At 43.1% G+C, this 26,593-nt stretch overlaps 1 protein-coding gene across 3 annotated transcripts; it reads left to right on the forward strand.

Annotated features, from left to right (window-relative positions):
• The first annotated feature begins 488 nt into the window (after positions 1–488).
• Positions 489–25,523, forward strand: LOC124281161 (SAP domain-containing ribonucleoprotein-like). 3 transcript variants are annotated; one of them, XM_046717197.1, is made up of 10 exons: positions 489–586; positions 1,013–1,115; positions 6,601–6,680; positions 7,598–7,692; positions 13,675–13,744; positions 16,032–16,102; positions 17,422–17,515; positions 20,027–20,098; positions 21,711–21,815; positions 24,894–25,523. In XM_046717197.1, exons 1-10 carry the CDS (start codon positions 542–544, stop codon positions 24,933–24,935), a joined length of 777 nt encoding a protein of 258 aa, XP_046573153.1. In that variant the 5' UTR covers positions 489–541; the 3' UTR covers positions 24,936–25,523. The 3 variants fall into 3 exon arrangements, with proteins under 3 accessions (XP_046573153.1, XP_046573157.1, XP_046573164.1); XM_046717201.1 differs by having other exon boundaries at positions 6,604–6,680; XM_046717208.1 differs by having other exon boundaries at positions 1,013–1,109.
• Positions 25,524–26,593: the final 1,070 nt, after the last annotated feature.

Below are 26,593 nucleotides of genomic sequence, written 5' to 3' on the forward strand. Positions count from 1 at the left end.
AGCGGCGTAAAACCATGCTTACTCACTAGGCTATAAATTCAGTCGAACAATTTAGCACAGGTTATCTGAAGACGAGTCTGGTTATGTTATTATGATCGTACTTAATGAAACAATTTAGGGATCAAACCTACAATGTGTTCACCAATAACCCTAGCTAACCCTGTTCTGTATATTCAATGGTTTTGCGATATAAAAATATGAAAACGGCAACAGATGCATCGATATACCGAGTTCGGCAAAGCATACGTGCGTGAATACATTGCCACGTTTGTAAAGTAGCATCCAATTGAGATTTGGTATGGATCCATACTTTTCAGAGGAAAGCAAAATAAATGAAGAATTTAGTAGTTTCTTATTTACTGCTTGCAGAAATCATATAATTGTAAATTTATAAAGCTGTCTGAAATACAAATACGATCTATCGTATCTGTGAAGCAAACGGTGTCCAAACGTGTCGACCAACCGCCACGATTTGTGCAATAAATGCTCCCTTGAAAATAAGTCTTCTTTCTGAGAGATAGGAAACTCCAAGTGAAACAAAATGGCGGATTCAGTGCTTTCTTCCGAAAATATTCAAAAGTTGAAGGTGTGTTGCTCACAGATGCATGTCTATTTCGTTTTGTTATCAGCTGCACTAACTTACTTTGTGTATTCCCTGTACAATTCCTGAAAAGGTTACAAAGTAACGCTTTGAATTCTTTGATAATGTAAAATGTAGTATTCGGCTCGCACGAAGAATAACAACGCACATGTATCGTTGTATGTAGATGTGGACACGATACGAATACCATAATGTTCATGAAATGCAAGTATTACTACCAACATGTCCTATATTAAAAGATGTACTTGTTCCATTTATTCTCTACTGAATTGTTTAAAATATACTATTTAGCAACTTCAAGTTCTCTGCAAATTGGTGAGTAAATCCCAAAATGGCTTCAGTTGAAGTATTTTAGCCCAATGAACTTTTTGTCTCGGGGATGTGGCTTGTAAATATCTCTTTCACTTGCAGGTTGCAGACCTGAAGAAAGAGCTGAAAGAGCGAGGTCTTGCAGTTTCAGGGACCAAGGCAGAACTTGTGGAGCGCCTTATGAAGGGACTAGAAGCAGCAGCAGGTATTTCTATTCTCGCGGTAATGCGGATATCGACTGAAAAAATAACACAAACATTTCTTATTGTATGAATGCTTTTTGTTCTTAAATGAAGGGCCTTCTTCATCAACATCTGCATCTATCAGCAGCTAGATCCATCAGGTGAATTACCACTCGTGAGCCCGGTGATAAACAATGTCATCCGCCATTGACGAAATGAGGCTTCTCCTATTCTTGTGGTTAGGGCTGGATATTGCCCTGATTTTCCTATTGCGATATATTGGAATAATTTAGTGATATTGCAATGCATATTGTGATATATTGACTGGAAGGTTTCTGCCCAAGTGCGTACATCATAAATTCATAATAGCTCTCTGAGTGCGACATCATCTTCTAATTTGCTGTTACACCATACTTTCAGGCTCCCCACCTCCATTGTGTATGGCTGTATGCCAATCGTTTACAGATAATTAAAATAATATAGAGCCTTAATGTGGAATATATTGCACCAATGTTTTGCGAACATAATGATAAAGGTAATAGTATAACATGATTTTCATAGTCAGTGTTGTTTGCTTAAACAGAATGCACTTCAGTGCAGTATATTATTATTGTTACTGTATGTGATTCATTCAGATTCTACTAATAAGTCCAAATAAAAATTGGTACATTTGATGCCACTTAATTCTTCCTAATGAAACCATTCAAACTCATAAAACGTAACGTATTTGGTAGACTATTTGGCAATTTTGGAGCCACTTATGATGACACTTCCACTTGTAAAATGTTACATGAAACCAACAGAAATAAAAGTATATTTGGCACTTTTAGAGCACATTTGTTTGCTATGGAAATCGGGGCGGAGGGGCAGATAATTCAAATGGAGCTAACTCTGGATGACCCAATATATTGCAAAATCTGAACCATATCGCGATAATCGTATCGCGAGATACTATACCGGTTTACCAGTAATATTACACAGCTCTACTTGAGGTATAACGAGGAAGTAACGTTATGGAGTGTATGGAAGAGCAATTCTACTTGAAAGGGCGGGGAAAAGTTGTCCAAGTTGGTAAAAACTCACCAATAATCGTGACATTGCAAGATTTTGATCTCTCCCAGACTTGGGCCACTTCCTAGTTTTCGGTCGGCAAAGAAACATGTTTACTGTGAGAATAGGAGAACAGAATTATAGAAGTTTTTCAACCAGATATCTTGGTCAGGATTTTCAAAATCCATTGAAAATTATTATTGAAATATTGAGTTGAACAGGAAAGAATTGCCGAAGCCCGGACACAAATGTAAAGATTGGATAGCTCAGAGCCACAACTGGGTCAGCCATCTCTTACATGCATCTCTTGACTATATCCTGGGTTAATCTGGAGGCTGATTTTTCTTGGCCTACCAAAGTTTGATCAAGTAATCATGCTTATAAAAGACAGACTTAAAAATAAACTTAAGTAACAGCAGATTAGGATTTTAATCCTTTGTAATAATTTTAGATCACATGACAACATTGTGTCATCTTTGATCAGGAAACCCTATTATCACTGGCAATGACCATAATTTTTTGTGGGAGGGGTTATTTGATGCTTTAATCAAACTTGTTGGGGTCACACCTGAGTTGGCTTGTCACAATGATTTACCTAATATTGGAGGGTCAAGCAGGGCTCCAGATAAGGGCCGTATCGGCGTATGTACGGATAAAAAATATGCACGATGCGGTAGGAAATAATTTAGAAAACGTAGCAAATACGCACCACAGCAATGGTGTACTGTCTTAGAATCATTTACAAACATATTTTATCTGAAAAAGTCTTGTTTTATTGTTCATTGCCCTTTACACAAGTATCAATGTTGTGGTGCAGGTTCCATCCTTCAAGATGGAGACACTTCGCTCGGTGATCTCCTCTGTTTAGCCCGGCGATTGGCTTATGTCGATCGATCTAAAGGATGCGTATCTACATGTGCCTATTCATCCCGCGGTCAAACAGTTCATCCGGTTCTCTTACGACTGGATGTATTATCAGTTCAAGGTGCTCCCCTTCGGCATATCCACTGCCCCGAGGGTGTTCACCAAGCTCATGTTTGTGCCGGTGACTCTCGCGCGGTCGCACGGAAGGCATTGTCACCCTTACCTAGACGACTGGTTGCTGCGTGCACTAACTCAGCCAGCGAGCCTAGATTCTATTCACACAGTAATAGACATTCTAGTACTCAGTACTAGTTTGACTGGGGTGGATCATAAACCTCAAGAAATCCGACCTGGTACCCACCCAGGACTTGGTTTTTCTCGGGGCGCAGTTCACAACTCACAATGGTCTTGTGTCTCTGTTGCCCGACCGGATCACCAGAGTACGGGAGATGGTGTCTTCGTTCCTCTCCCAGCCCCAGGCACCTGCGCGGACTTGGCTCCGTCTGCTAGGTCATATGGCGGCAACTATCTCTGTCGTGTGGCATGTGCGGTTGATGATGCGCCCTATCCAGCAAGTGTTGATGAGTCTGTTGGCGCACTCGGAGGATCTGGAGAAGTGTCTCACAGTTCCCGGGTGGTTGTCTCCTCACCTTCAGTGGTGGACCAATGTCTGGAATCTCTCCAAGGGGGTCCCTTTGGAAATCCCGACGCCAGCTCTTACAGCTCAAAACGATGCGTCCCTCACGGGCTGGGGTTGGGTGGATTGCTGGGTTTCCTGGCAGTCTGTCGGTGTCAGGACGCTGGTCCGAAGCCGAGACCCACCTTCACATTAATGTCTTAGAACTGAGAGCTGTGCGGTTGGTTTTCGAGGGCTTCTGGGAGCATGTTGAGGGCCAGGTGGTTCGTCTTCAGTTGGACAATATGGCCATGACGTACATCCTGAAGCAAGGCGGCACAGTGTCCCTAGCGCTCCTGCGGGAGACATGGGAGTTTCTCCTCTGGTGCGCCCAGTGCGACTGTCAGGTGATTCCTGTTTATCTCCCGTGGCTGGAGAATGTATGAGCAGACGCTCTCTCTTGCCGGATCCTGGACCCGCACGAGTGAATGCTCGACCGGCAGATATTCAGAGTTATCTCCCAGTTGTACAGATCATTCCCGGTGGATCTGTTTGCATCCGGCGGGACGAATCAGATACCCGTGTTCTGCGACAAATACCGGACCAGAGGGCGTTGGCTTCCGACGCCTTCCTGCTGGATTGGACGGGCAAGGTGCTGTGGACGTTTCCGCCTCTACCACTCATTTCCCGGGTCCTCTCCCAGCTGTCCACCCAGCCAGCTCGGCTACTTGTGCTTCTGACACCGCTTTGGCCGTCACAGAGCTGGTTTCCAGTAATTCTCAGGTTTCTGGCTCAGCCTCCTATTCTATTACCTTCGCGACTGGACATGCTCACTCAGAACGGCTCGCCATACCCCAATCCAAGGATTCAGTGGGTGGCTTGGCCTCTGTCAGGTCTAGCCTCGAAGCACACAGCAGGTGCAGACACAACTCTGGCTTTGAGGAGGGATTCGACAAACGTTCAGTACAAGGATATGTGGTCCCGCTATGCACGCTGGTGTTCAGATTGGGGAATTGCAGATCCCTTTTCTGCGGAATAAGTCCAAATATTGGAGTTTCTGGTGGCGGTGACATCTGGGAGAAGGGTCGGTGATTTACATGCCATGTCCGCAGACCCGGCACTGACTGTGTTCCATCCAGATCGTGTCAGTATTCGCCTCCCGGATAGTTACCGTCCGAAGATCAATCACGCTTTCAATGTGCCAGCTCCTATCAAACTTCATACCCTTACCAAGCCTTCCACATCGGGGACCTCTGCAACGACCGCTCACCCGTTGGATGTCCCAGGGGTGGAAATAACCCATTGCCCGACGTCCGAGTCCAGTGTTTTTTTTGTCAGGCAAGCAAATTTGTATATCACACTGTACCGGTGTCCGGTTGACTTTCCAATGTTAATTATGTTGTATATTTAAAAAATCAGGAAGAAAACGATGGGAATAGTGGAAAGATTATCAGGGCAATTGACTTTACATGTGCCACTGTACCGGAGTACACTATCAATTTTAAAGTTATTTCCACCCCTGTGTCCGTAAGACCCTCAAAGTCTATATCAAACAAACACAAGGGATCCGTACGGGTACCCATCTGTTCTGCTGTTACGTTGGCGGGAAGGCTGGCATGCCGGCTAGCAAACAGACCCTATCACGTTGGCTTGTATCGGTCATTTGTGCTGCGTATCAGGCTAAGGGCAAGCCTCCCCCTGAGGGATTGAAGGCTCACTCGGTCAGGGCAGTGGCCACGTCAAAAGCTTTTGCAGCAGCACTGCCCATTGAACATGTTGAAGAGATTTGCTCTGCCGCTATTTGGAGCTGGCCTAGCACTTTTATACGGCACTATCAGCTGGATACACACTCCCGTGATCGAGAACACTTTGGCCGTTCTGTTCTCTCCGGTGGACAGTGTCCTGCAACCCTGACCGAGTGAGTCTTGTTTATTTGGTTTCTAGTGACGCTGCATTCAATTGTTGTTTAATTAACATATCCGCTGTTGATTCTTGCCACCTTTCAATCGCTCAGTTGAGATTTCGGTTGTAAGTTCTGGTTTTCCCCGTACTGTGCTCTCTATAGACTTTTCACTCTGTGGGCGGGGTTTGTTTACACTCTATATGATGTGTTGTCATGCTTAACTAGTTGAGGTTGGTCCTCAGTACGATTTCTCCCTCTCGAGTCACCTCCCATAATGCCTCTCGCGAAAGCTTCGGGGACCCATGGCAGGTGAGTTTTATGGCGTTAGTAACTTTTTGTAATTACGAGATTGCTATTTATTTGTACTGTGACAGAATTCCCTTCTCCCTAGCCTCCGGTCTTTGGGAGTCTGTGTTAATGCATATATGTACCCCAAGGACAATCTCTATGAAATAGAATTAGCTAAACCTGTAGAGGTTTCCAATTCTTTGAAGAGAATCGTCCTTGGGGTAGGGGCACCCACCTCCCTGCAATTCTGTTCACTGACTTGTTCAGCAGAAGGAATGATGATATGGGCCTAGGTGCTTACCTGGTTGGCTGCACATGCGTAGCAGGGAGGTAACTCCACGTGGTGGGGGCCGTGTAATAATTAAAAAAGATTTTTATTTATTGTACAGTATTTTTATTAAAACATTGATACAACTTTCACATGACATTTTCAGCCGCAGAAAATGCATATATGTACCCCAAGGAAGATTCCCTTCAAAGAATTGGAAGCCTCTACAGGTTTATCTTAATTTTTAGGACATAAATTCTGCCAAAAAATCACAGTTGGTCTGATGTTTTTTTTATGATCATTGTTTCATCGAGTATTATATGTTTAGTAGTTTTCGAGTTACATTGCAATTCATCGGTCCGATTTTGAGCCAAATGGACTATAAGATATTAAATAGATCTTTTTGTGGAATTAGGCTATTACTTATGAACGCCCGGAGAACGGTTTGTGTTAATTACAGTTTTCCTTATTTGAGTACCTTATAACTAATGCAGTCATGTAATGTGCCTACTTTGATTTCAGGTTCTGGTGAGGCTGCAGACATCAGTCTCGGAGAAACCCCAGAAATCAGCCTTGGTGAAGAAAATATAAGCTTGGAGGTAGGAAGACATCATAATCAGCTCTACATCAAATAACAAGCAAATAAATCTCATACACTTTGCTGTGGCTAGTATTTTTATATTCTCTGCAAAGAAAGTGTTTTAGTATAAGTTGCCTGATAACTGATTACTTACAGCTTCATGTCTCTCTCTCTCTCTCTCTCTCTCTCTCTCTCTCTCTCTCTCTCTCTCTCTCTCTCTCTCTCTCTCTCTCTCTCTCTCTCTCTCTCTCTCTCTCTCTCTCTCTCTCTCTCTCTCTCTCTCTCTCTCTCTCCTTGTACCTCTTTCTGCAGCTGATGTAGCCGCATGAAGTGAGTCTTGGGCCGATGGGTCATTCTCTCTCTTCCCCCTTCCCCCCTCCTCCCTCCTGTCTCTCTGGCTCTCTGTCTCTCTCTCTCTGTCTCTCTCTGATTTCACGCTATCATCATTTGCTCAGAAGAGATTACCATGTATGAACCTTGTATTCTGCAAGTTGTAAAGTTGATTATTTATTTTTCTCTAAGGTTAGTTTCATCACTCAATTGATCTTTTGTCTGACAATATATTCAAAATCATCCTATCTTCATGTATACTGGAACTCTCTATTTTTGCGGCATGTCATAACATCAGGAAAGCAGAAACACCACGCCCAGGGTCGGCTGTTTACATCAGCAACTTGCGCAAAAACAATTCATCCCATTTGAAAAAGTTATTTATTTCATTAGAATGTATTACTGGTAGAAATATTAAAGTATTCATCTTTGCAGAAAGTTCTGTAACATTTTGAAACTAGTATCACCCGTACCGCCATTGCATCTTGCATGAATCAAAACTTACTTCGTCAAGAGTAACCCTGCAACAACTATAAGTCATTTGCATATTTTCTGGAAGTGATATATTGTGTAACTTCACCCAGCACATGGCACGCTTGTTTACAGGAGCATGACGACGACATGGTGTTGAAGGAAATCAAGAAGGACGAACCTGATGAGCCACCAAAGAAGAAAATAGCTCTCATAGCCCCTGTCAAAGTGTGAGTATAAGCAGTGGGTGTGTTCCATTGTCTACTGGTACAAGTCACTGTGCAGATGGCATCCCTATATAACTTGGCCATGAACATATATCATGGGTTCAAACCCCAGTAGGACCTTGATTTGTTTTCGTTTGTTTTTTGTTCCCCTCCGCAACACAGAACGGGGGATTATGTATTCAGCAGCGTCCGTATGCGCGTCCAACCTTGATCTTACAATGGGGATTATGCTAAGACACCGATTTGGGTGACCTTGATCTTATTTCAAGGTCACCCCCAGGTCACCACCACTACTTTTTCTGACCACTTTACAAACTCTTCTTAGCAGTACCCAATGTCTTCAAAATATATTATGATTATGTAGACACCAGTCATTAAAAAGCTGTCTTTGTACCCAATGTCTTCAATTATGTTGACAGCCTACATTGAGTGATTACGCAGGAATGAACCAATTAATTTGGGTGACCTTAACCTAATTTCCAGCTTCTATCACCGGATCGTTCACTTAAGCTGACTTGGTTGACCATATAGCTGGGATATTGCTGAGTGCGGCGTAAAACTAAACTCACTCACTCACTCTATACATTCATATCTGTTATATTCCTGAACTATCTTCAGTGTTCGGGGAAGATTCTTAGAAGTGACAATGACTAAAATCTACATTAGACAAATGGTAATCTATGTGACCAACAGATAAAAACTAGTAAATATATTTCATCAAAGGGACCAAGAAAAAAATCAGCGTCACACAAAATAGAGTTAGCCTCCATTATGCAAATTAAGTACTGCATATTCTTATGTATCATTGGGCTGTTATTTCGGCTTTTATAATTCAGGGAATCGAACTGTATTCGACAAGGTTTCTCGACCAATGAAATTGCAGAAAACACACACTTTTGGTTTACAATTCATTCTTCTGTAGTGGAGGGAGACATTGCCATGATGTCTTATTTGTTCTTCTGTCAGCAGAATCAGTAATTATGGCGCATCTACGAGTGTTGAAAGTTAGGCATCTATAACCTGCATTATTATGAGTTTCCTTGCTAGATCAAGCTGACTCACCACGACTCAGTGAATGTATACATGCCTTGATTGTGTCAGGATGGTGTGTTGTGCTGACTGATGTGTTGTCATTCTCAGTTTGTTCCTTAAATGTGTGAAATCTCGGTGACTTGGCTCATAGTGTATCCCTGTACCCAGACAGCATGGTTTGTTACCCGCAAAATATCACAGGGTATGTTTCATCCAGGCTCAGGGTAGGCAAGTGGTTAAAGCGTCCGCTCACCGCGCCGAAGACCTGGGTTTGATTCCCCACATTGGTACAATGTGTGAAGCTCATTTCTGGTGTTCCCTACCGTGATATTGCTGGTATATTGCTAAAAGCAACGTAAATAAAACTCACTCACTGCCCACTCTTATACAGTGGAATCTGTCAAATCTGGACTCTTTGTAAACCAGTTTTCTCCATAATGCAGACTACTCTGAGTCCCAGCAAAATTGTTCATAATTTGCTTTATAATCTGGACTCTCTCAATTATGGACTAAAATAAGAGTCCGACAATCAGCTTGCTATGAGAACAATGCTTTGTAATCCATTACATAGCTGACTAAAATAACAGCCCATTGAATAAACATCTCCGTTTCTTCTGTTCTCGATGGTTTATTTATTTTACCAAGCTTGATTGGTGATTATGAGATGGAGAATGTGTTTAACTGTGACGAAACTGGACTTTTCTTTGCCCCTTACCTGACAAGACACTGTCCGACAAAGCCGATGCTGCAAAGGTGGAAAAGTTTCCAAAGAGAGATTTACGGTGCTTTTATGTGGTAACAGACTAAAGTTGACAAATAAGTCCGTCCCAGGCCAGTCCTTAATAGACAGATTCCACTGTACTTGGAAAATATTGCTGAGTGTGGCATAAGAGAAACCAAAATATATCGCCATACACCTGTAAACTCTCCAAACAGAACATACTAGTGTCAGCTGTCACTTTTGACTTTACTCTATCATTAGAATGACACCATCATATAACTGAAAACTGTTCAAAAAGTAACTGTAAGGGCTGTAAGGGACTGTTCATAATTTATGGCTAGGGGGTATGATGATGATTTTAAGGGGAGTCAGCAATTTTGTACATATAAATGTTTAATATTATGCTTAGAAATTATGGGGCATTGATTTTGTACATGACATGCAGGGAGTCACTTATTTTGTAATAATAATAATAATAATAGTGAATTTATATAGCGCATTAATCCATGCACAATGCATGCTCTAAGCTATTATATATGTGGGTATTAAAGAACCACTAAACTTTGTTTTTGTTACTCTTTTAACCATTACATAAGAAAGATGTGTGGTTAGTCTTATCGCCGGAACACCAAATTTATTCTTTAAAACTTGTGGTTAATTAATACCAAAGCGATTAAAAGTGGCGAAAATTAAGCCTGCTTCCCTCTCGCCCGCCAACGAAACCACAGACAGGTTACGTAACTCTGTCGCCAGAGCACTGCAGTGGCGTCATATGAGGAGCGATTTTCAGTTAGTTGTATAGAAATGTGTATGCACGCTCATCATTTTGATGATTTCTCGACATCAGCGGCGACATGCGAATCGTTGCTTTGTAAAGTCAATTGCTCCTAGGGGTCGGGCGATGGTGTCCCCATGCACAGATTTCCACAGGACCCGCGGTTAAGTGCAAAATGGGTTATGTTTGTGAGTCGCGGCGGCGTTGTGGAAGCCTGAAGCGATATCTTACTTGTGTTCAGATCGCTTCACGGAGTTAAAGAATCAAAACTACTTACTAGTTGTAGTAAAATATGCATATGATTGATGACCATAAAGATTTTCTATGACACAACTTGTAACATAACGATTTCTTCCTCGAAGTGAGGTTGTGGTCGAGAAGTAACAATAATATTGTAAGTAGTATTATATTGACACCCACCTCGCTGCCACGAGAGAAATTGTTATGATATACGCTATGTCATGCAAAATCCTATTAGCCATCAATAAAATACATATTTTACTACCAGTAGAAAGTAGTTTTGATTTTGTAACTTTCGGTGAAAACAAACCTAAATACCATTTATCCTCAGACTGGCGGATGTTCCCGACAGAAGCCGCCATTTTAAAAATAAAAAATCTGTTAGAATTAATGAGATTATAGTTTGTTTTCATCAAGTTAGAAAATCAAGACTACTTTCTACTCGTTGTTAAATATGTATTGGAATCATAACCAAAAGGATTTTGCATGACACAACTTATAACATAACGATTTCTTCCGCGGAGGCGAGGTGGGGGTCGAAGTCACAATACTGCTTTGCGATAAATTTCTTGCTACATTCCCATGGTTAATGTCCACTCACCAGTATGTAGATACTAGTCAATAAGCGTCTTTATATTTGGTCTTATAATCCTAATTAGTTTATTATCACACTTGTATGCATTTTGAAACTAAATAAAAAGCAGACGATCTGCTGATACTTATAGTGAATGTATAACAGAACTGTAATATCTAGACATTTTATAGTTTGCCAATGTGAATCACACACACCCTAGTGCATGTTGTCTGTCTCATTGAAAACAATGATTCTGTTGAATGCTACGACAAATGAATAAAAACAAAATGCAAATATTAAAATTAAAACAGATTAAAGTTATAGGAACAATATCAGGCCATTACCTTGTTCGAGGAATGTATCCATCAATATCCACAAAACTGTTCCAAATGATGTGTCTTTTAACAGTTTAATATACGGAAAAGTGATAAATCTTTTCAGGTATTGGTGTATAGTCTCATTGGTCACCCAAGATAGCACACCTGGCAACTAATTGCATAATGTCCGCCTTTCTTTAAAAACAGTAATTTAGTTAGCCAATAATGGGCAATCAATCAATATATTGCCGGTTAATCCTTTGAAAGATGGGCGTTGTTTTTACGCTGAACACCGACCACGACAGAGTGTATTCAGTATAGATTAGTAAATCTACATACATAAACACTACCTTTTGACAATTCCGGCTGTGTAAGATAAAAGTAATTAATCAATCAGCGTGTTATCGGTTAATCCTTTGATCGATGTTGATAATGTTGAATATTTACTTCAGACACAATTAAATGCCAAATGGGAACCTTTGTCGGGTAATCTAAGTGTGTCACCACTAATTATACCTGTTATAAATTCATTAACTGACCATCAAGTGAATGATGACAAATAACATGTGTAGGTTTATACCACCTAACACGGGTTACTTGAGGGAGTATTAATTGCTGTATTGCATGTGAAAACTTATGGGCCGACACTGTTTGAGAATACAAACAGATTTTTACATGACATGATTAAATATCGAGGTAAAAAAACACAGAAATGGGATCAATTTGGATCAGTCATTATACAAATAGGGCCCTACTTGACACCAATCAATTGTGACAGAAGCGTCTATGAAAACAAGTTGTAACTTCGGAAACTAGGCAAAGCAGGAGACAAAATTAAATGCAAGTAGATTGTGAGAACATATAGCTTTCATTTTCCACAACAATTGTCACAATTTCAGGTTTATACAAGCCTGTAAACAAGATAATTTAACCCCTAAAATGTAGATGAATTCTGCATCGGCCCTCAAAGCTATTCCTCATATGGCGTCACAGTCGCTACCGCTCTGATTGGTTGAAATTTAAGTTGTGGTGAGAATTGTGCACTGTTGTCAAAAGGTCGATTTAAGTCAATTAAAGGTCGAAATGAGTAGTTTTAATGGCCGGGGTTTCATTTATAACGATGCCAGTTAGTGATTTATGTATTTTACCCCCTAGGGTTTATGTGACCTTTAAGAGTCATTCTAGAAAGGCACTATTAAATAAGTAAGTCTTTAGCTTTCGGTTGGAAGGAGGCAAGAGATGAAGACTGTCTGAGATTGACTGGGAGATCGTTCCATTCCTTTGCTGCACTGAAAGCAAAGGAACGTTATCCATAGTTCACAGATTTGACAGATGGAACTTGCAACAGGAGCTTGTTTTCTGACCGCGAAAGGTCGAGCTGGTTTGTACTCTGTGATCAAATCACACAGATATTGTGGAGCATCTTCAGACAGGCATCGAAACACATGACACAAGATCTTATAGCTGATTCTCTGTCGGATGGGCAGCCAGTGTAAGTCATGTAAGATGGGGTGATATGGTCGTACTTCCTGCAGCTGGAGACTATCCGAGCAGCTGTATTCTGGATGTGCTGTAGTTTGTTGGTAACAGACTTGGGTGCACCGGCAAGGAGGCTGTTACAGTAATCAATCCTAGATGTTACCAGGGTGAGAATCAGGATTATAAGTGATTCTTTGGTCAGGTACTTTCTGATGTTGCTGATATTCCTCAGTTGGAAAGAGCAAACTTCGGGGAGATGTGGCTGACATGTTGCTTCATGGACAGTTCTGAGTCCAAAACAACACCCAAGTTCTTCACAGAACGAAAGTGACATCAATACTTGAGCTTCCGATCTGAACTTCACGGTGAGACCTGACTGGGTACATCTTGCAGATGGGCCTATTAGCATGCACTCCATCTTGTCAGCCATTAAGCTTGAGTTTATTGATGTTCATCCATTCTTTTATCTGTGTACAGCAGTTGGTAACATCGCAGAGGCTGCTTCTGCTATGGATGCTATTGGTCGAAATATTTTAATGAGCTCGCGTATCATCAGCGTATAGGTGTCTTGGCAGCTTGTGCTGGTCGATGACTTGACCCAATTCCTTGGTATAAAGAGTGAATAATATCGGGCCCAATACTGAACCTTGAGGCACACGCAGTTTAGATGTACTGAATCTGAGTACATACATTTTTATTTTTATTTTTTTTGGGGGTGGGGGTGTCGTTCACATTGTACATGCTTCTCCATAAAGTCATCATAATCATCACCCCGGATTGGGAGGTTTCCAAACTTTCACTTGAAGGAATGGGAAGCATGTTATTTATCCTTGTGTATTGTTTACAGAAAGCGAGCCTGTGTCAGCCACCTGTGTCATCAATCAAATTCGCCATTGTCGGGTGATGCCGAGGTTGAGGTTTGTCCTTAAAGCTTTCTACAGAGCTTGTGTATTCATAGCTTTCAGGGGTGGTGGGTAGCCTAGTGGTTAAAGCCTGCTTGTCACGACAAAGGCCCAGGTTCGATTCCCCACAGGGGTACAATATGTGGAGCCCGTTTTCTGGTGTAACCACTGTAATATTGCTGGAATATTGCTAAAAAAGTGGTGTAAAACCTAAGTCACCCCCTCACTCACTCATAGCTTTCAGCGATGGGAGGCATGCAAGTTTACACTTTACCTTTACTCACAATTCTCAGAGGAATGCACAAAGTAAGGTTGATAACCATCGCTTGTCAGATTTCCATTGTTATGAACCCTGGTAGCTGAGTTTCAAGCGCAGATGTAGTGTCTTGGGCAGTAGGTGCCTCACTCTAAAAGTGTAAGTTCAAATCTTGGATTAGAATCCGCCCGAGGCGGAAGGTCAGCGGGTAACGATCCTCGACAGCGTCATACCAAAAAAGACTTTAAAAGATGGTACTTGTTGGTCCCTGCCTGGCTCAGCATTAATGGGTACAACAAGGACTGGTCGGCCTCGAGTCAGTATAATGTGTCTGAGTAGGGTATTCATGCTTCACTGCGGCATGGTATCTCAGTGAGCTAGCACTATAAAACCAGCTTAAGTCTGGGCTAGTACAAGCAGCCGCACATTACATCGCGCATGCACGTTGTCATATGAGCCGAAATATTCTCAAGCACAACGTAAAACCCAATTTCACCTCACCTCAAATCTTGGATTGGAGTCAAACCAAACAGTACTAGAATCTGTATTTTTCTGAGAAAGTGTTATACCAAATATACTAAGAGAAACAAATAAAGGAACACAGGAAAATTCAAGCATTCCTTCAAAATTTGCCACTTTTCATCACCAGCTTTGAAAAGGGCTGTGGTGATGAAAACTGGAATATAATAAAGGAACGCTTGCATATTCCAGTGATCCTTTATTTATTTCTCTCAGTATATAACATGTTGCTTATATACTTAAGGAATGATGGTCCCAGACTTAAGTGTAGATCTGACCTAGTAAGCTGATAAATGTGCATGGCATCATGATATAACACTTAAAGATGTTAGGAACCAAGTTTGGACCTAGAGACCCTGAAGACTAGTGTTGGGAATCGGAAAACAAATCCACTATCGATTATCAGAGGACTTGTGGTGAACGATTATCGATTATAATCGAAATATATACATTTTTAATGTAATCACCAATTTTAAGGGTTTTTCCCCAGGTTTTTTCTTATTAATGTTTTTTTATATCTAATACCGTCATGCAATGAAATGCACGCATGCAAGTAAGACACTGGAATTGTAATTAAACAATAAAAGTGGCAAATATTTTACAATGGGCATAGCTTTACGCTGTTGAGTGCATGTTTGTTCGTAAATATTCATCAAATTAAATGGTTAGTATACTTAATTCAAGAGTGTTATACAAAAACAACAAAATTCTGATTAATCAAAAATATTTTTTTTACAATCAATTTAAACCTTCTTTCGATCGATTTTTTTTTTTTCGATCAATTTTCGATCATCGAACACCACTACTGAAGGCGTTGGAACAGATCAGAGTATATATACATGACCTACATGCCCACGAAGATCCATCCGTGTTACAATTAGTCTTCAGCAACCCATGCTTGTCGTTAGAGGCAACCAATGTGATCTGGTGGTCAGACTCGCTGACTTGGTTGACATATATCATCGTATCCCAGTTGCGTAGATCGATAGTCATGCTGTTGATCACTTGATTGTCTGGTCCAGACTCGATTATTTACAGACCACGCCATAAAACTAAACTCACTCACTCACATTAGCACCAGCTGGTACTTAGTGTCCTGGGCCTCGTTTCACAAAGCTCTCGTAAGCTTAAGATCTAAGTAACTTTTCTCTTAGCAGAAAACTGTAACATGGGAGGTGCTAATGCTACGAGAAAAGTTACGAGATCTAAGGCTTACGAGAGCTTTGATAAACGGGGCCTTGATGTAGGATTAAACAAGATCAGCTTGGTGTCACTTGGCCTAGTGACTCGGTTGTTGATGTGTCATTGCATCCTGGCGGCATGGATCATTGCTCTTGATATCAGTCACTGGATAATCTGGTCTAGACTCAGTCATGTACATCATCTTCAAACTGAAATATTGTTGAGGGTATGTGTTGAAAACCACATGCATGCACATGCACACAAAAATGCACACACATACTCAGATTCTCGCATGATGATATTGTTCTGATGATCAGTTAAATTTGTCTTGTTTTAATTCTTCAGAGACTAAAAAAGAGAGCAGAACGGTTTGGTGCTCAGTCAGAAAAAACGAAACTACAGCTGCGAGCAGAAAGGTATAGTGACAAAATTCTTGTCTCATTTATGCGATATGCAAAAACTGCGAATATCTTACTTATGATGATAAGTAAACATACCATGCCATCAGGATTTGCCAGGTAAGAACACCCCATGAGATGTGATGTGAAAAATGCATAAACATCACACTTATTGTCAACTGATCATGCATATTGTGTAATCTTACATTTTACACATTTGGGGAAGCAGCTGAACAGACACAAACTAGAAGCCACTTGAGACAGCATTTTAGCAGAATTGTTTGGGTTTTCATTTAGTTCTTCTCATTGATGTCAAATTGCCCAGGAGATTGAAAAATATATTGAACACTAAGGGAAAAACTATCAATATCCAATATGAAAGATCACTAATAAGTAAATATCCAGTACCACTGATGCTATAAGATTCTCAGGGGTGGTGGGGTAGCCTAGTGGTTAAAGCGTTGGCTCGTCACGCCGAAAACCCGGGTTCGAATCCCCACATGGGTACAATGTGTGAAGCCCATTTCTGGTGTCCCCCATCGTGATGTTGCTGGAATATTGCTTAAAGCGGCGTAAAACTAAACTCAGTCAGTCAGTATAAGATTCTCAAGACTCAAGTTGTCTGATTGAGAAAGTTATCATCGAAAATGCTAACTAAATTATATTGTGTTGTTTAACGCAGCTCACGGCAATGTTCCAGCTATATGACTGTGGTCTGAACATTAAAGTCTGGACCAGACAATCCAGTGATTCACTTCACGTGCATCAATATACTCAATTGGGAGATGATATCGTGTGTTGACCAAGTCAGCAAGCCAAACCTCTCAGCTGCTTCTTACGACAAGCATGAGTTGCTGTAGACAAACTTAATCTAACCCACATCTTCACAGGTCCCAAATCACTCAGTCACACTCATGAATTGAGTGTTATTTTCTACACAGGCTTCAGTATCTTCCTATCTGTCTCAGAACTTGAAGTGACCAGGTTAGAATTGGGCTTCAGCAACCCATGCTTGTCGTAAGAGGCGACTAACAGGATGGTTAACACATGTCATTATATCCCAATTGCGCAGATCAATGCTCATGCTGTTGATCACTGGATTGTCTGGTCCAGGCTTGATTATTTACAGACCCGCCGCCATATAGCTGGAATATTGCTGAGTGCGGCGTTAAACAAAAACAGAACTTTAAATGCTGATTCAGACGAAGATACAAGTTTGTTTCTTTGCAGTCATTATTTTCCAACATACACAGATGGGAATCATAGAAACAGTGTCTGAAGCCCATAAAGAACCATTACATTGTGCACTGTATCTCAAAACTTGCTCCAATTTCCAGGTTTGGCATCAACGCCAGCAACACTACAACTGCCAAAACAACCGCACCAACAGCTGTGGAAAAGCCGGGGAAACTGTCACAAACACCAGTCACAGTAAGTGATATAAACTCCCAGAACTGTCATATTTCCCTTGGTGATTCCAGATCAGAATATTTCACATACTTGTCTTGATTCCAGTTTAGACCCTCAGTGCTCCCTCATGGCTGTCCCGGCCCATTTCTTGTGTCCCCCGCCGTGATATTGCTGGAATATTGCTAAAAGTGGCGTAAAACTAAACTCAGTCAGTCAATCAGTCATGGCTGTCCCACAGCACATAATACCTGTCTTCCTTGTGGTTATTCCAGCAGAAAATAGGTCCCTGTACTCATGTCTGTCCCACAGCATAAATACCTGTCTTCCTTGTGGTTATTCCAGCAGAAAATAGGTCCCTGTACTCATGGCTGTCCCACAGCACATAATACCTGTCTTCCTTGTGGGTATTCCAGCAGAAAATAGGTCCCTGTACTCATGGCTGTCCCAGAGCACATGTCTGTCTTTCTTGTGGGTATTTCAGCAGAAAATAGGTCCCTGTACTCATGGCTGTCCCACAGCACATAATACCTGTCTTCCTTGTGGGTATTCCAGCAGAAAATAGGTCCCTGTACTCATGGCTGTCCCACAGCACATAATACCTGTCTTCCTTGTGGGTATTCCAGGAGAAAATAGGTCCCTGTACTCATGGCTGTCCCACATCACATAATACCTGTCTTCCTTGTGGGTATTCCAGCAGAAAATAGGTCCCTGTACTCATGTCTGTCCCACAGCACATAATACCTGTCTTCTTCCTATGTGGAGAAAATATTCCAGCAGAAAATAGGTCCCTGGGTACTCATGAAAATGTCCCACTCATGGCTGTCCCATAGCACATAATACCTGTCTTCCTTGTGGTTATTCCAGCAGAAAATAGGTCCCTGTACTCATGGCTGTCCCAGAGCACATAATACCTGTCTTCCTTGTGGGTATTCCAGGAGAAAATAGGTCCCTGTACTCATGGCTGTCCCACAGCACATAATACCTGTCTTCCTTGTGGGTATTCCAGCAGAAAATAGGTCACCTGTACTCATGGCTGTCCCACAGCACATAATACCTGTCTTCCTTGGCTGGGGCACATTATTCCAGCAGAAAATAGGTCCCTGTACTCATGGCTGTCCCACAGCACATAATACCTGTCTTCCTTGTGGTTATTCCAGCAGAAAATAGGTCCCTGTACTCATGGCTGTCCCACAGCACATAATACCTGTCTTCCTTGAGGTTATTCCAGCAGAAAATAGGTCCCTGTACTCATGGCTGTCCCACAGCACATAATACCTGTCTTCCTTGTGGGTATTCCAGCAGAAAATAGGTCCCTGTACTCATGGCTGTCCCACAGCACATAATACCTGTCTTCCTTGTGGGTATTTCAGCAGAAAATAGGTCCCTGTACTCATGGCTGTCCCACAGCACATAATACCTGTCTTCCTTGTGGGTATTCCAGCAGAAAATAGGTCCCTGTACTCATGGCTGTCCCACAGCACATAATACCTAATACCTGTCTTCCTTTGTGGTTATTCCAGCAGAAAATAGGTCCCTGTACTCATGGCTGTCCCCAGCACATAATACCTGCACATAATACCTGTCTTCCTTGTGGGTATTCCAGTATTTCAGCAGAAAATAGGTCCCTGTACTCATGGCTGTCCCACAGCACATAATACCTGTCTTCCTTGTGGGTATTCCAGCAGAAAATAGGTCCCCTGTACTCATGGCTGTCCCAGGCACATAATACCTGTCTTTCCTTGTGGGTAAATAGGTCCTGTACTCATAGCTGTCCCAGAGCACATAATACCTGTCTTCCTTGTGGTTATTCCAGCAGAAAATAGGTCCCTGTACTCATGGCTGTCCCACAGCACATAATACCTGTCTTCCTTGTGGGTATTCCAGCAGAAAATAGGTCCCTGTACTCATGGCTGTCCCACAGCACAATACCTGTCTTCCTTTGTGGGTATTCCAGCAGAAAATAGGTCCCTGTACTCATGGCTGTCCCAGAGCACATAATACCTGTCTTCCTTGTGGGTATTCCAGCAGAAAATAGGTCCCTGTACTCATGGCTGTCCCACAGCACATAATACCTGTCTTCCTTGTGGTTATTCCAGCAGAAAATAGGTCCCTGTACTCATGGCTGTCCCAAAGCACATAATACCTGTCTTCCTTGTGGTTATTCCAGCAGAAAATAGGTCCCTGTACTCATGGCTGTCCCAGAGCACATAATACCTGTCTTCCTTGTGGGTATTCCAGCAGAAAATAGATCCCTGTACTCATGGCTGTCCCACAGCACATAATACCTGTCTTCCTTGTGGGTATTCCAGCAGAAAATAGGTCCCTGTACTCATGGCTGTCCCACAGCACATAATACCTGTCTTCCTTGTGGGTATTCCAGCAGAAAATAGGTCCCTGTACTCCTTGCTGGTCTCACTAGAGGTTTCCAGGACAGTGAAAGTTCTCAACTCCTAAGACCTGTCAAGTTAGACTCCCACCCAACTATACTAAATTCTGAAATACTGTTCATTCTGAATACATGTTCTTCTTCAGGCAGAAGACTTGGACAAACTCAAGAAGCGGGCAGAGAGATTTGGATCGACTGTTTCCACTGCTCTGTCTAAGGTAAGACAGGAGGAGTAGAGGTCTGCTTTAAACAGATTCTTTCTTTCCGAACATTTTGAAATAGAAATGAAAAACAATAAAGGAGGATGATGTTACTGTGATATGTGTAGGATTCTGGGTGGAAGTAATCACTTTAAACGTATGGTTGCAAGCTGTGACATAATGGGTCGTATCATTGTACCCTGACATCACAAAGGGGTGGTAGGGTCACTGACGTCACAAAGGGGTTGTGCGGTCACTGATGTCACAAAGGGGTTGTGCGGTCACTGATGTCACAAAGGGGTGGTGGGGTCACTGACGTCACAAAGGGGGTGGGTCACTGGGGTCACTGGCGTCACAAAGGGGTGGTGGGTCACTGATGTCACAAAGGGGTGGTGGGGTCACTGACGTCACAAAGGGGTGGTGGGGTCACTGATGTCACAAAGGGGTGGTGGGGTCACTGATGTCACAAAGGGGTGGTGGGGTCACTGATGTCACAAAGGGGTTGTGCAGTCACTGACGTCACAAAGGGGTGGGGTCACTGATGTCTACAAAGGGGTGGTTGGGTCACTGATGTCACAAAGGGGTGGTGGGGTCACTGATGTCACAAAGGGGTTGTCGCGGTCACTGATGTCACAAAGGGTGGTGGGGTCACTGACGTCACAAAGGGGTAAAGGGTCACTGATGTCACAAAGGGGTGGTGGGGTCACTGATGTCACAAAGGGGGTGGTGGGGTCACTGATGTCACAAAGGGGTGGTGGGGTCCTGGCGTCCACAAAGGGGTGGTGGGGTCACTGATGTCACAAAGGGGTTGTCTGGTCACTCTTGTCACAAAGGGGTTGTGGGGTCACTGATGTCACAAAGGGGTGGTGGGGTCACTGGCGTCACAAAGGGGGTGGTGGGGTCACTGATGTCACAAAGGGGGGTGGGGTCACTCATGTCACAAAGGGGTTGTCGCGGTCACTCATGTCACAAAGGGGTGGTGGGGTCACTGATGTCACAAAGGGGTGGTGGGGTCACTGACGTCACAAAGGGGTGGTGGGGTCACTGATGTCACAAAGGGGTTGTGCGGTCACTCATGTCACAAAGGGGTGGTGGGGTCACTGACGTCACAAAGCATTGCATTTACTATCAGTCACTAGATTGTTAAATCCAGATTTATTTACTGGAATAGTTGTGTGTCTGTTGCATTAAACAACAATCAATAGTCTCACAATACGACAGACCTGTGAAGATCCGGGTTAGAATGAACCTTCAGTAACCTATGCTTGTCATAAGATCGGGTGGTCAGGCTCGCTGGCTTGGTTGACACTTGTCATCTGTTCCCAATTTGCGGAGATCGATGCTCATGCTGTTGCTCACTGGATTGTCTGGTCCAGAAATGATTATTTACGGACCACCACCATATAGCTCACTTTAGCTGGAATATTGCTCAGTCGGGCAATGGGTTATTTCCACCCCTGTGAGTGCGGCATAAAACTAAACTCACTCACTCACTCACTCACTCACTCACTCACTCACTCACTCACTCACTCACTCACTCACTCACTCACTCACTCACTCACCTCACTCACTCACTCACTCACTCACAATACGACATCGTCCAGTAATTTTTTTTTTTTATGATCTGCAGCTGGAGGAGGAAGACCGCATCCGGAGGCGGAAGGAGAGATTTGGAGCCATGGTGTCTTCGGACAGTTCTGCACGAGGAAAGACAGCGTCCCTCCCCGAGTTAGATGTAAGTCTTCAGGGTTTCAGTAGGATGGAAATGTAAAAGCAGAAACCCTTTTGGAATAGTTAATATTATGAGATGATACATTTGTGAAGTGCATTATTCAAAGCTAGCGTAGACTTGTAAAATTTCAGAAAAATGGAATGGTCACTGATGACATCTACGACCTGTGTTACTTGAGACTTTCATCCCATATTTATCTCTCATGCTATGTTGTAACCCAATGTTCAAAGCTGCAGTCAAATCAACAGCTCCCTCACTTTATTTGACTGATTAATGCATCAGGGGCTCCTTTCACGAAACAACCTTTTCTAAGGTTAACCCATCCTCGATAATCTCCAGGGTATACGTTCTGATAAATCTCCACTATATCCTGGATGCATCTATGGCTCTGCCCCATGATTTTATTATCTCCCTTGGCTGGCTTTTTATCCTATCAGGTGTCTACGCTGGGAAGTTGAGCGTACCAATCACAACTCACTTTCGCTTCTTTTATCTACCCGATTAAACTTGGCAACATAATTGTTGCAGAGCTACTCTGAAAGCGGTAAAAGGAGTTCTTGCATATATATTAAGGTTTCCTACCTGTCATTTTGTCTGTATGATTTCACCCCAAATCTGAGGAGGTCCTCCCGTCCTCTAGTGGTTTTGATATGTCAATCATCACTCAATGGTTTCAGCAGCACATGGACTCCGTGAAGTCCCTTGTTCATGAGTCCGTTGGAATTATCCGCCAACTCTGAACAGGGGACCGAGAGTCTGGGGATGGGATCGCCGAGCCCGGCTCGATCCCTTAGCCTGGATGCGACTGTTGATCCTTTGCCTTTGGTTTCGGGTCCAGACGCATCGGCTACCCCGGAGGGGGAGGGTTCGCTCCCAGTCCCCCTCTCGGTGCTGGCGCAGGGTCCGTTGAGGATTCCTGGGGTTCCGGTCCCTGCGCCACCCCGCCCCATAAGAGCGGGGTGGCCAGAGTGTCCGGACTCTGGTCCGAAGCCCGCCTTCACATCGCGTCTTAGAACTGAGGCTGTGCGGTTGGTTTTCGGCGTTTCGGAGAATTGCGTTCAGGGCCAGGTGGTTCGCGTCTTCAGTTGGACAACCGTGACGGCCATGATGGCGTACATCCTGAAGCAAAGGCGACACGGTGTCCCTAAGCTCCTTTGGGAGACATGGGAATTTCTCCTCTGGTGCGACTGTCAGGTGATTCCTGTTTATCACCCGGGGCTGGAGAACGTGCGAGCAGATGCTCTTTCTCACCAGATCCTGGCCCCGCATGATGCTCGACCGGCAGATATTTGGAGTTATCTCCCAGTTGTATGGATTGTTCCAGGTGGATCTGTTTGCTCCAGCGGGACAAATCAGATACCCGTGTTCTGCTCTCGAATACCGGACCAGAGGGCGTTGGCTTCCGAGGCCTTCCTGCTGGATTAAACGGGCAAGGTGGTGTGGGCGTTTCCGCCACTACCACTCATTCCCCGGGTCCTTTCCCAGCTGTCCACCCAGCCAGCTCGGCTACTTGTGCTACTGGCACAGCTATGGCTGTCACAGAGCTGTTTTCCGGTAATTCTCAGGTCTCTGGCTCAGCCTCCTGTTCTATTACCTTTGCGACCGGACATTCTCACTCAGAACGGCGCGCCATACCCCAATCCAAGGATTCAGTGGGTGGCTTGGCCTCTTGTCAGGTCTAGCTTCGAAGCAGCAGTTGCAGACACAATTCTGGCTTCGAGGCAGGATTCGACAAATGTTCAATATGAGGATAGGTGGTCCCGCTATATGCGCTGGTGTTCAGATAAGGGGATGATGATCCGTGTCCCTGGACACAATTTTTTTCTTGTTTACTTTCGCACTGTGTGCGAATTGCTTTGCTTAACCTATGAGGTCGCATCTCAGTACTTTCCTCCCTGTCGGTTACCCTCCCATCATGCCTCTCGCGGAAGCTTCGGGACACGTGATAGGTGAGTGTTGTGGCGTCCGTTACATTCTTCCTAACAATCGCTATTTACGTGTACTGTGACAGAATTCCCTCCTCCCTAGCCTCGGGTCTTTGGGAGTCTGAGTTAATGCATATATGTACCCCAAGGACGATCTCTATGAAAAAGAATTAGCTAAACCTGTAGAGGTTTCCAATTCTTTGAAGAGAATCGTCCTTGGGGTAGGGCCACCGAACCTCCCCGCAATGCTGTTCACTGATTTATTCAGCAGAAGGAATGATGATACGGGCCTAGGTGCTTACCTGGTTGGCTGCGCATGCGTAGCAGGGAGGTAACTCCACGTGGTGGGGGCCGTATATGTATTAAAATTATCAAATGACATTTTCAGCCGCAGAAAATGCATATATGTACCCCAAGGACGATTCTCTTCAAAGAATTGGAAACCTTTACAGGTTTAGCTAAATTATCAGCATCCAGGGTACTAGTGGAGACTTATCGGAAAGTTTACCCTGGAGATTATCGAGGATGAGGTTAACCTGAACTCCCATTCTTTAACATTGCACTAAGGTTACCTTAGTGACTTACGATCACCTTAGTGACTTACCATCACCTTAGTGCTTTGTGAAAGGAGGCCCAGCTGTAAACACAATGTATTCTAAATGTGACTGCATCAACAGTAGGGGTTATAACATACACAATGCCTGTCAATGGATCTCAGATTTTTGCACCTTACTCAGACCACTCAGCAAGTGTCATTTGGCAATTCACAAACATTTTAAAGTACAACTGTTAATGCAAAAATTGTTCAGAACAAATATTCAGTCGAGTATTGAGATAATAGTTTTAGTTATGTGCAACAAGGCTGGGGTTTTGTTTACAGAAGTTCCCTATGTAAATACTTTTCAAGACACGATGGGGTAGCCCAGTGGTTAAAGCGTTTGCTCGTCATACGAAAGACCCGGTATGATTCCCCACATGGGTACAATGTGTGAAGACCATTTCTGGTGTCCCCGCCATGATATTGCTAGAATATTGCTAAAAGTGGCTTCAAATCCTACTCACTCACTCGTTCATGACTGGTAAAATTTGCTATTAACCATATAATGTATAAAGCCTCACTCACTCACTCGCTCATTCATTCACTTTATTGTTGCAGGAGAAGAAGCGGAAACGAGCTGAGCGGTTTGATTTGTCATGATGGAGAGGAAGTTGTCACTGATACATCATTCATTCATCGTCCATCCTCACGTCAACCTATTAGTTGCCATGGTTACACAGTCAGCCTGTCACATACAGAAGATATTCTCCTCACATAGTGCCTCATTTGTCAACTGACTGTTGTGTACCCAAGGCTGTACCGATACATGGTACACATTGTCATGGTACACAAATAGTACCTCAATCATTAAACCCACCGACACAGACATTTATAGATAACGTGTCACTTTACATAATACACATCCTCATCTAAGTCACAATCTTAGATTTTATGGGTGGCCCATTATTTTGTTTATCGATACATCCCTTAGGGTCCGAATCCCAAATACACACAGATTATGTTTGTGAGCACCATACCCTAGTATGGTAAAAATCTGCATCCCTTTTGGCACTATATTCCACACGAAGATGAAATGATGTTGTTACCCCACCAGATGTAAGGTCAGGTAGGCCCACGGACAGTATGAGTTGTCTGCATGGGTAGCTATGTTGAACTGCTGCGGGGTATCTCCTGGACAAGCACTATGAGGCTGCCATTAGTCCAGACCAGTATTCACGCTCCTACACACTCCCACACAAACACAAACCACTGCTTAAGTGCAATAATCTTTGACTGCAACATTAAACCCATTTCACTTCAGGGGCTGTGGGGTAGCCTAGTGGTTAAAGCGTCCGCTCGTCACGCCGAAGACCTGGGTTCGATTCCCCACATGGGTACAATGTGTAGAGCCCATTTCTGGTGTCCCCCGCCGTGAATTGGCTGGAATATTGCTAAAAGCGGCGTAAAACCATACTCACTCACTCACTCATTTCACTTCACTTCACCATAAACCTGTGAAGATCCATGTTAGAACTTGTCTTCAACAACCCATGCTTGTTGTAAGAGACAACTAATGGGATCGGGTGGTCAGACTCGCTGACTTCTTAGACTCATGTCATCGTATCCCTATTGCGTAGTTCGATGCTCATGATCTTGATCACTGGATAGTCTGGTCCAGACTGAATTATGTACAGACCACCGTCATATAGCTGGAATAACGCTGAGTGCAGCATTAAACATCAAACAGACACTTCACCATAAAACATCACGTGCATCTTTAAGAAATGCAATAGTGTATCCTCCGATGACAATGTGTATCAGGTCAAAATAGCCTCATGACCTTTAATACTGCAGGGATTGGGATAGAGAAATTTCACAATGGGCCATTTTCAGGATTCAAAAACTTCAAAATTGTATTGGGCCGTTTTTTATTCCTATGTGAAAAATGGCCCATGGCCCCTGCTTTTCCCAATCCCTGATACTGTCATGTTTTTGCTTGTTTAAAACAAATGAATTATCAAATCAAATAATTTGCTGGCATTTCCCACATGTTACAAGGGAGCATTCATTGTATGAAAATAGACACATGCCTTTTAGGGACCACTGAAAGATTTGACGTTCCACAACTACAGTTGACAAACAGTCAGGGGATATTATTTATAAATATGTGTATATTTCTAAATCTGATTATTAAAGATTGGAAAATATTTTAAATCATGATGGCAAGTGCTGTCAGTTCGTTTAATGAAAGAGGAGAGGTATTTCTCCAATAACACTACTGAAGATGAACATGGCTGTACATGCTTTTAATCAAGTGT

This window comes from Haliotis rubra, unplaced genomic scaffold (genome assembly GCF_003918875.1).
Source record: "Haliotis rubra isolate DU_JTF1 unplaced genomic scaffold, ASM391887v1 Scf108, whole genome shotgun sequence".
Taxonomy (NCBI): domain Eukaryota; kingdom Metazoa; phylum Mollusca; class Gastropoda; order Lepetellida; family Haliotidae; genus Haliotis; species Haliotis rubra.

Coding starts and splice junctions, on each gene's coding strand:
- LOC124281161 (XM_046717197.1), top strand. CDS start 542: ATGGCGGATTCAGTGCTTTCTTCCGAAAATATTCAAAAGTTGAAG. Junction 1,116..6,600: donor GGGACTAGAAGCAGCAGCAG/GTATTTCTATTC, acceptor CTACTTTGATTT/CAGGTTCTGGTGAGGCTGCA. Junction 17,516..20,026: donor TGTCACAAACACCAGTCACA/GTAAGTGATATA, acceptor GTTCTTCTTCAG/GCAGAAGACTTGGACAAACT.